General features: G+C 66.0%; 3 protein-coding genes across 3 annotated transcripts; 1 reads left to right on the forward strand and 2 right to left on the reverse strand.

Moving 5' to 3' along the window:
* Positions 1 to 16: 16 nt before the first annotated feature.
* Positions 17 to 3,907, forward strand: AMSG_04741 (uncharacterized protein; the record flags this gene model as incomplete). Its single annotated transcript, XM_013902956.1, has 1 exon — positions 17 to 3,907. The coding sequence occupies one exon, from the start codon at positions 17 to 19 to the stop codon at positions 3,752 to 3,754; it is 3,738 nt and encodes a 1,245-aa protein (XP_013758410.1). The 3' UTR covers positions 3,755 to 3,907.
* AMSG_04742 (uncharacterized protein) lies at positions 3,788 to 4,744 on the reverse strand (the record flags this gene model as incomplete). Its single annotated transcript, XM_013902957.1, has 1 exon — positions 3,788 to 4,744. The coding sequence occupies one exon, from the start codon at positions 4,742 to 4,744 to the stop codon at positions 3,788 to 3,790; it is 957 nt and encodes a 318-aa protein (XP_013758411.1).
* A 1,364-nt stretch (positions 4,745 to 6,108) lies between these two features.
* On the reverse strand, positions 6,109 to 9,537 carry AMSG_04743 (uncharacterized protein; the record flags this gene model as incomplete). The annotated part of the gene is made up of 2 exons (XM_013902958.1): positions 6,109 to 9,300; positions 9,355 to 9,537. The coding sequence occupies 2 exons, from the start codon at positions 9,535 to 9,537 to the stop codon at positions 6,121 to 6,123; spliced, it is 3,363 nt and encodes a 1,120-aa protein (XP_013758412.1). The 3' UTR covers positions 6,109 to 6,120.
* Positions 9,538 to 10,389: the final 852 nt, after the last annotated feature.

The raw sequence follows: 10,389 nt of genomic DNA on the forward strand, positions 1-10,389 counted from the left end.
CCCTCCCCCTCCCATTATGCGCACGACCCCCCTCCCGCCCGAGCCCGCAGGGTACGAGGGGACCACGCCTGCGCTGGTCCCACCGCCTGCAGCAGGGCCTCCGTCGACAGCGGCCGGGGCGAACTCGTCGTCGGCGGCAGTGGTGGTGGCTGTGGCGGCGGCGGCGGCAGAGGCGGCGCAAAGACCCAATGCGGCGTCGGAAGTCTTTGCCCGCTCGCGCAAGGGCGTGGTGTCCAAGGTGGAGACGGCCGGTGAGGTGCTGCTGCGGCGCAAAGCCCAGGCCCGCCAGGGCTGGAACACCTTCTCGCGCAAGGGCAAGAAGCGAGCATACGAGCCACTGGGTGAGCCGCTACCTGCTGATCGGGTCATCTTCCGCGACTCGCGCCGCAAGGCCAACATCGAGGCCATCTTCGCCTGGGCCACAGCCGCGCTCTCAGAGTCGGCCAACCGCGCCGCCGAGGCCTCGCGCCGCAAGATTGCCCACGCCGCTGCAGCAGCAAGATCCAACTCGGGCGTGCTCTCGGCTGGAGCTGGTGTCCCCGCTGACGCGCGGCTTCCGGCACCGCCGCCCGGCCCGCCGCCGGCTGACGGCCGCCCGCGGCCGCCCGCTTCGCACCGTCACCGCCGCAAGCTCCGAGAGCTGCCGGACACCCACGACATGTTTGCCAACGGCTCCAAGGCTTTGCACGCCAAGGTCGCCGAGTCGACCGCCCGAGTCATCGCCGTCCGCTCTGGCCAGCATGTCCTCAACGTTGTGCCATCGGTCGAGTGGATTGCTCCGCCCGACGCCGAGGTCACCGTTGCGCTCGGCGTCTCGTCCGAGCCAGTGTACGCTGTCGATCTCACAGTTGCCGGCAACGTCTTTCGCGCAGATCAGTCGGCGACGCTGACCAATGTTGCGCTGGTCATCGCCATTCCGCCGTCGGCGCTGTCGCACGCCTCAGCCCCGCCGCCGGCGCCGCCAACCGAGCCCATGCCTGCTGCCGGCCGAGCGCCGCGGGCCTCTGTCTTTCTCACCCAGGTCCTCCCCTCGGCCCCCTCCACCGCCAGCCTGGCGGCCTCGGTCCGCGACGCTGAGTCGGGCCCGGGCTCGCCAGTCTCACCGCTGTCTCTGGTCCCGCCGCCACCGCCGGGCCGTATTGTCTACTACGTCTATGAGGGACGCGAGCTCGCAGGTCGCTACACTTTGGTGGCTGAGACGCTCTCTGCAGCCGCGCTTTCTCCCGGAGCCGTCGGTCCTGTACCGTCCGAGCCGCTCGCTGTCAAGCTATCCAAGGGCATGCACTATGCAGTTGTTGCACGCTGGCCTGAGGATGCGCTCGGCGTCGTCGCCCGCGGCCTTGCCATCGACGAGACGCTGCCGTCGCCGCGTGAGCTCATCACGCTCGAGACCGGAATCAGTTCGCTGCCTGGTCTCGGGCGTGCCGAGGTAAGCAACCCCACCGCGCACGCGCTACCGTTTCGCATGCAGCTGGACCTTGTTTCGCGGCCGATGATGACCCACCGCAAACGCGCTGCGCACGTGGCCTCGCTCTCGCAGTCGGAGCTCTCGTCGCGAATCCCGGCCAAGGTCAAGCTCCTGCACTCGCGTGCTGCCGCCACTGTCGAGGGCGCCATGAAGACCTTTGGCAACATGGTCGACTCGGCAGCATCGCAGGCCCGAGCTGCCGGCCGACCTGACACCTCGCACGTGCCAGATCCACGCGGCCGGCCGCACTACATCATTGGCAAGCGGCGAACGATCCGCCGCCACAACTCCGAGCGCTGGTCCGACGACTCGGCTGGCCCATCGCGATCGTCGTCACGGGCGCGGTCACGGTCGCGGCTCTCGCGATCGCGGTCGCGGTCGGCCATGCGCCGCTCACGGTCGAGCTCGCGCGTCGGCGATGATCGATCAGCCCGCGGCGGCGGCGTTGCCACTCTCTCCATGGACGTCCTCTCGCTCCTCACCATCGGAAACTCCAGTGACAGCCCAGTCACCCGTCCAGAGCCGCTTGATGCTCGCATTAATGCCGGTGCCCGTGCCGGCTCCAAGTGGAAGCGCCGTGCTCTCATCAACATCAAGGAAGATGACTCGGACAACGAGCCCGACTCGCCAAGCGGCCACCTCGGCTCGACATCGGCCGCTGGCCTCAACGCGTCGCGCTCGTCGATCGCGCTCCGGAAACCACCGTTTGTGGCCAAGGCCTCGTACCTCGACCGCAAGACCAAGTACGAGCTCGCCCTCGCACAGCACCTCATGTACGAGTTCCAGGTCGCCGCCGCCAAAGCTGCTGGGCCAGGCGCGGACGCCGACCACGTGTCATCGTCGTCGTCGTCGTCGTCGCTCAGCGAGTCGTCAGCCGCCGACAACGCGGTGGAGCAGGCAGCAGGCCGCAGTAGCGGTGCAGCCCCGCGTCGGCGTGCACGCCGACCTGCGGGCGTCCCGCGCCTGCCCATTGACAAGCTCCTCACCCGCCGTCGCATGCTGCAGCGAGTCCGCAAATCGCTCACTTCGCGGTCGTTCCGCGCCCCGCCACCCAAATCGCAGGGCGTTCTCGGCCTCCAGTCGACGTTTGAGATCGCCGGAAGCGCCGCCGAGCTCGGCTTCACGGCTGACGTCCGCAAGCGGCGGCGCAAACACCGCAAAAAGCGCAGGCAGGCCGGCGACCGCAGGCCGGCAACCTCGGCTCACGCCAGCACTGCGCGTGGGCGGCTGCAAGGTGTAGCAGGCAAGGACAGTTCGGGCTCGGGCGGCTGGGACTCGGAAAGCTCAGGCTCAGACTCGTCGGGCTCGTTTGACTTTATTTCGTCCAAGGCCGCCCGTGACGAGTACCACGGCGTCAAGCACCAGCTCGTCCGTGCCGCTGCCGCGAGCCGCCATGAGCGGGCGTCGTCGACGTGGACCATTCCCGAGCGTCGGATGCCCGGCTCAGCCCGTCAGGCGTCCGAGAACGCGCTTAAGGCCCGCGCCTTTGCTGAGTTCCAGCGCTCGGTCGAGTCGCGGAGGCTTAAGCTTACCCGCAAGTATGGCGTCAAGATGCACGCGCTCCTTCGGGCGCTTGCTGATCGCGATCCCCACCTCGATGCCTCGACTCGTTTCGCTGACCTCCTCACCAACCTGCAGGCCTCGCGGCGGCGGCTGATCAACGGCCTGCATGCTGCACTCGAGGACAAAGACGTCGAGCGCTCCGGCAAGCTCGCCCGCAAGTACGATGCACTCAGCGAAGTTCTCCGCATGGCCAGCGGCGCATTCCACTCGGACCAGGACATGGACCTCGTCCGCGACGTAGCGGAGGCAGCCGCACTCGAGCGCGCTGTCGCAGTAGAGGCCTCGGACGGCTACGCCTGGTTTGCTGCCCTGGTTGCTGACGTCGTCACCCGTGCAGGCTCGGCCGGTCACGTCAGCGCCGAGGAGCACGCCGTACTCATCAAGCTCAAGCGCGTTCTCCACGCCTCGGGTGGCAAGTTTACTCGCGACGATCTTCGGCGCGTCCTCGGCTCAATCGCTCAGGAGGACTTTCGGCAGGAGGGTGTCCAGTACATCCTCCTCAAGGTTCGCGTCGGCCTCCAGATCCAGCCCTCGGCCTACCACGCACTCCTCAAAGAAGCCGCTCTTCCGGTGCCCAAGGAGGTGCTCGACCAGATGATCGCCGCTCCGTTCAACAAGCGCTTCCCCACGCTCCGCGCTATCGTCGGCGAAAACGTTCAGCCTGAGGCTCTCCAGGCCTACAAGATGGTGACCGCCAACATGGAGTCTGCAGCACTCGCCTAAGCAAACGTACGTACGCCAACAACACGCAGCGTCTTACGACTGCTTCACCTTGTTGGCCTTACCCTTGCCCTTGCCCTTGCCCTTGCCCTTGCCCTTAGCCTTGGCGTTCTTGCTTGCGGACGCAGCGCCATCAGCAAACTCAACAGTGTCTGGCGACGGGTTCTCGCGTGGCTCGCCCCAGGCAATGCCGTCGGAGCGAGCCGGCAGGTCAAAGTATCGGGCGACGGAGGCTTCATCAAAACGAGCGCCCTTTGCGACGGCGCGGCGGGCCGAGGGCTCAGCAGGCGGCGGGCCAGCCCAGGCCGGAAGGCGAGCCAGCTCCTGGCCGCCGTGGAAGAGAATAAGGGTGGGCAGCTGGCTCGAACTCGTCGAAGTGTCGATGGCAAACTTGCGGGCGATGACCGGGGCGTTGGTCAGGTTGACGAGGCCAAAGTGGAGCGAGGGCGAGGCGAGGGCGTTGGAGAGGGCGGCAAAGACAGGGATAAAGGCCGAACACGGCGGGGCCCAGTAGACAGTAAAGAGCACGATCCAGAAGCCGTCCTCAGGCGGAGCGGCGAGGACGGCCGACGAGAGTGTGGCGCCCTTGAGCAGGCGGACCTGGGTCGGCCCCGAGTAGGCCGGCTGCGGAAAGGTGATGGCGGCGAGGAGGGCGGCAGCGGCGTAGGCAGCCGGAGCCAGCCACGAGTCGACCAGGAGGCAGAAGGCGACGGCGATCTTGCCAAAGAGAAAGACGTTGAAGAGCCAGCCATCGATAGAAGTGGCAGCCTTGGCCTTGAGCGCCAGGAGGACCGCGAGGCAACCAGCCAGCTGGACCTCGCCCGACAGCCGGAGCATCGAGTTGCCGCTGAACAGCTCAGAGTCGCCCGGAATGACGGCAGACCGGAGCCAGAGCGGATACACCGCAAGCAGCGCTACGTTGGCTGCGTAGTACGGCGCCAGGAACCGCACCACCGGGTGCCGTGCCACCTGTTCGCTCTCGTCAGTGCTCATAGTGAGGTGTGGAGGAGGAGTGGGTGGGAGGGAGGGGGGGGGGGGGGGATCGTGATCGTGATCGTGATCGATCGCTGCGGAGTCGAGTTTTGGGAGGGGGAGGGGGGGGGGGAGGCCTTCACTTTTACCCAGACACGCTGCCAGACAATGTCAGCTCGCCATCGTCCATCGAAGAGTCCGGGATCTGCTCACCCTTGCCCGGCCACGACGGCGTTGAGCTCATGATCTCGGCAAGCCGCTCCGCATCCTGCCGGAGCGTAACAGGCCGCCCGCTCGAGTACGGCGAGCCGGCGTGCGGCGTCCGCGGGTTGTGGGTGGGGAGCGGCGTCGATGCCGTGCCCACCACAGATGCAGGATGCACTGCAGCCGGCGCCGGCGCTGGCGCGATCGACAAAGAATCAGTCACGTAGTTCTCGCGCGACGACAGCGGCTGCGACGCAAGTACATCGAGCTCGGCAAGCTGCTTCTGGAGGACAGAGTGGAGTGACATGTCCGACATGCCCGCCAGGCTCGACGAACTGGCATCCAGCTGCCGCTGGATGTGCTCCGGGATGAAGAGAGCTGCCGATGATGACGCTGCCGGAGGCGAGTTCTCCATCGGCTGCACCGGGCTCGGTTTTCGGCATCCATCTGCTGCAGCACCACCTCGTCGCCGTTGGCTGCGGTTGCCAGCTCGGACTCGACCGGGGCGCGGGCCACCGGAGCCCGTCGCCGAATCGCCCGCTCCGGCACAACTCGAACGAGGACCTGCCCGCGGAGTCGCGAGTGCGCGTCGACCACATGGTACCACCCGTGGACCTGCGCAAGTCCACTGAGCAGAGGCGCAACATCCACAAGCGCCACACCGAGTAGCACCTCGCTGCCGGGCGAGCTCACGTGCCACACCTCGATCTTGACCGCCTCGTCGGCAAGGACCGCAGCCGTCGGCACCGTCACTGTTGTGCGGAACTCGAGCCGTGGAGAGACCGAGGCCACAGTTGCAGGCTCCGAGGTACCGCCAACATGCTCGCCAAGCGAGACAACAACGCATGCGTGCGGTGCCACCGCATCTACAGTTTGCGAGTGCACTGCAGGCACCTTGGGCAGATGCAGCGCTTCCTCCACTGCGATCCGCAGTGTCACGGCCTCAGCTTCGTGCCTAGCTCGTCCAGACCCCGCTGCCATCGTTCCGTGCCGCTCGTGCTCGGACACAATGTCACCGAACAGCCGTCGCGGCTCGGCCTCGGCCTCGTACTCATGCCAGCCCGGCGAGGCCGGTGCATCCGGCACCTCGCTCCGCCGCTCCGCAGCATGCGTCCGCACTTGGCGCGGACTCGCAGGCCGCATCGCGGAAGCCTCCACTGCATGCAGTAGCGCCCGGACCTTGACCGCGCCCATCACCTTGCGCGTTGCCACGCCGGACACAAAAAGCTTGCGTTGACCCATGCCGGCTCGTCCGTCACCCGCGGCGCACCCACAAACCGGTCCATCAGCTCCCACAGCCAGAGCCACGCCGTACCGACATGCTCTGCCCCGTCGTCGCCCCCGCTCCGCCATACTTCCACGGCCATCGGTGCCGCAAGCATTCGCTCCAGCAGTGCAGGTCCGAGGTCGTGGAAGACAGACCGGTGCCGCATCGGCACCACAGCGGCACCCGGCTCGGCAGAGTACGTCTTGGACTGCGTCTGAGGAAGCGTCCCGTGCGGCTGGTACGTCACAAAGTACCCGCCACTTGCACTCTCCTCAAACAACTCCAGTTCGTCCACAAGCAGCGTCAGCTTGGCTCCCACCTCGGCAGGCAGCCGTCCGCCCGCCCGCAGCAGCGGGTCAGACCGCACAGGCGCCGCAAGCCGCATTCTCAGCGTTGCATGCACCATGCCACCCGCCCGCCCAGCACGCTGGAGCGGAAGCCACCCAGACACGCTGCCAGGTGCGTGGCTCTCCTCCGTCCATCCCACAAGGAACGCACGGAGTGGAAGCCGCACATTCCCCAGCACAGAGTCCTCAATCAGCACCGCACCGTTTGTCGTCAGCGCCTCCAGCGTGTCGGCACCCACCAGCGTGGCCGTCCGACCCTCGACCGCTTCGTCGTGACCCCACCGCACACTCGAGTTCGGCCCGCTTCCGCCTGCAAGCTCCAGCCGCGCCTCCAACTCGCCGGGCGTCACAGCACCCGGGCCAACCACGTCCGACACGTGCAACTCTATCTCGGTCCGCAACTTGTCACCCGCCGCGGGAAGAAGCGCTCGCGACACTCGCGGTGCCGCGTGCAGTACAATCTTGAGGTATCCCATAAAGCCAGGCCGGTCACCTGACGGCACAATCGCAAGCGTAAACGCTCCGCGCACAGGTTCGTCTACCCCAACCTCATCCACAAGGCCCAGAAAGTCCTCCGCAGGGAGAATAGCACGCCCTAGAACTGCATCCTGCCCACGCAGCGTCGGCTGCTTGAGCGTAAACGTGATCGCGTCTACACCGTTGCGCGGAAGAAACACGCTCCACGGCGCGGACGCCGGCTTGAGCACCGAGCACGTCGCCTTGTGGCCGATCTTGACACTCGGCGCACATATCATCGCCGATGTCGCCACCTTGCCCTCGGTCCCCGGGAACTCGTACTGCACGTAAAACTGCGGATCGCCGGTCTCGCCCGAGCCCGGCGCTGCGAGGTTGAGCCATCGCAGCGACGCCGCGGACTCAATCGCCACCTCAAACACGTGGTGGTCCACTGAGCCGTCGACGCCCGACCCCGACGACCCAATGATGGCAGCAGTCTCGTCGCTGCGCCGACTCGGGCCACTCACCATCTGCGCCTTGGCCGGCGTCGCCCACTCGATGTCACCCGAGTTCAGCGACGTTTCCAGCGCCGCAAGCGGCACAAGGCTCGACGGCGCGCCCGAAACCGTCCGGATCCGTGCCTGAAGGGTCCGGATCTGCGGCAGCATTCCCATCGCCAGCACGCACTCGAGCGAGCCGCGCGTCGCCCCGGTTCGCATATCCACAATCGGATACGCCTCGTTCGCGGCGCATACAGGCAGCCGTTCGCCGAGAAATGCCCCACGTGAGAGCTCGTCGCGGAAGGAGACAAAAAACTGGTGGAACGGAAGCTTGACAAGGCCCACAAGCACATCATCGTCCTTGGGCCGAACCATCTCCCCGCCATCGTGCCCACTCTCGCGTACAGGCCGGTGCCAGACCTCCACAATCAAACTCGAGTTCTTCAGATACGTCAGGAACATCGGCGTGACCGCCACCGGCACGGTGTGCTCAAAGTCAAAGTTCGGCGCACGCTCTCCATATGCCACACGCGTCGCCACAGAGTCATCGCGCCGGAACAGCTTGCACGCCAGGTAGAGCGACGGCGGCGCATCCTCGCCCCATCCGCCACTTGCCAGGTCGAGGTTGGTCACGCGTCCCAGCCGCACAAGCGTGTACAGCAGTGGCGCCGGTGGCGGCATCGGCTGTGCTGCTAGTGCCGTGCTATCGGCGTCGCCGTTGTTGCTGCTCTCCTCGCCGTCATCCTCGCCGTCATCGTCCTTGGCGAAAAACAGCTCTTCAAGCAAAGCGTCTTCCTCCGCCAGGTTCGATTCAGTCTCGGAAATGCCGGACGTGTTGAGCTGTGCCACCGCGTCGACGAGCGGGAACGCATCGACAGCTTCCGAAGCCTGCGACGGCCATCCCGTCCCTTCGTTGTTCGACTCCGGTTCACCAGCGGCTGTGCCGATAGCCGCTACAAGCTCATTGTCAAGCGCAGCAGCTGTCGGCCGCGCCATCGCCGACGCCAGCCGCGCTTTCAGCTGGTGTCCGCGCTGCCACAGATCGTCGAGAAGAACCTTGGCCTGCTCGGCCTTATGTCTGCTCGCTGCATCGTCCACGTTCGCCGCCACCGGCGCTGACGCCTGACAAGCGCCAGTTTTCGCTCGTGCGCCACGGCTCACCTGCGCTTGCGGCAGTGGCGGCGACTCGTTGGGCACCAGCTGGATCGGAATCATGACGGCATCCACCGCACCCGGAATGCCGCGGTGGGCCGGTGACGAGCCGCCACCGTTAGCATCATCGTCCAAGCCCTCGTTGTCAGAGCTTTCCGCCTCCGACTCGGTCGCCGAGTTGTTGGCAGCTTCTAGAGCCTCGATCTCATCATCGAGCGCCTCGAGCTCCAGATCGCGGCGAAAGAGCTGGCCTGGGTGCTCCGGCGACTCGACCACCAGCGCTGGATCGATAAACGCCTGCGGCGACTTTGCCGGCGATGGGTGGGCAGCGAGGTCAGCCTTGGGAGGCGACGCCGAGTTCCCTCGGGCAAAGCCCTGCGGTAGGTCTGGCGCCCGCGACGCGCCGGGCGGCTGCAGGCGGAGCGCCAGCCGCATGACTCCAAGCTTTGTCCCCTGCGGCGAGAGCAGCGGCAGGTTCCACACATAGTGCCTCCGTGGGCGGACCGAGTCGAGACGCTTCTGCGCCGAGGCCACCACCACATGATGCGGGCCGTAGAGGGCGATGACCAGCGGGCCCATGTCGCGCAAATAGGCGGCGAGCCGCTTGGGCGAGGAGCGGAGGGCGTAGACCAGCGGACGGGAAGCCTCGCTCTCTACCTCGCCCACCATCGGCGCCTTACTTCCTTGCGCATACATAGGAGGTACACGCTTGGCCCCGTCCCCACGCTCGCCCCACCACTTGACCACAACATGCTTGGGCGCCAGACTCTGCACTCCGGCCGGAGGACTTGCCACTCGCACCTCGGCCACATGCAGCCAGAGCTCTCCACGGACCTCGCCCTTGACCCCAGGCGGGAGTGACACCCTTTCGTACTCGCTCTCGCTCATCCCCTCACACTCTGTCCGCAATGTACAAAGTCGGGTGTCTCGTCCCACTCCCACACTCCGCCCTTCTTCCCTCCCCTCCCTTTCCTCCCTCCTGCCTGCCTCTGCCCGTCGCCCTCCCCGCCAACTTTGCGCGCGAAACCCAAATGGCGCCATTTTTGGCCGGCCGTCGTCCAATCGATCGTCCCATGGATCGACCACTCTCACCTCCCATGCACCTCCTCGGCCACCTTTCAGGGCGCCACTTGTCCATTTAGATACAGATCGGACCGCAATCGAAGAACGAGATGGGAGATATTATGTAATAATACGCAGGCAAGGCATGAGCTTGACTCGTCGTCGTCGCTGTGGTGGGGGGGGTGTAGAGTGCAATGCTCACATCAATGCGATCGCCTTTTCTGGCGACGTCTGTCCGTGCAACCTGCTCACAATCCGAGTCCCCCCCCCCCCCCCCCCCCCGCCCTCTATGCGTCCACCCCCTATACATCCAAAAGATGTCACAGCCATTGTCCCGATCCCTCTCATCCCCGTTCACAGTTTTATCATTCTCTGCGCTCCCCAACCGCTCCTGGCCACCTTTGCTGACCTTGATCAACACCGGGACGGACCCCATCGTTTGCCACAAGTTGATTGGCGCGTGCCTGCACGCCTCAATTCCCCGCGCTCTCCTCGTCGACCTAACTCACACGCGCGCTTGCCTCTCGTTCCGCGTCGTACGACTCCTCTTGGGCCTCCCCCCCCCCCTCGTGCCCCCCCCCCTTTCCCTCCCCCCCGTTTAGAGTGATTTCTCTCCGCTTCTTTACAAGAGCGTTACGTTTCCCCCTGGCGCCGCGACTCTACGATTAAGGAGTTTAC

This window comes from Thecamonas trahens (genome assembly GCF_000142905.1).
Source record: "Thecamonas trahens ATCC 50062 unplaced genomic scaffold supercont1.20, whole genome shotgun sequence".
Taxonomy (NCBI): Eukaryota; order Apusomonadida; family Apusomonadidae; genus Thecamonas; species Thecamonas trahens.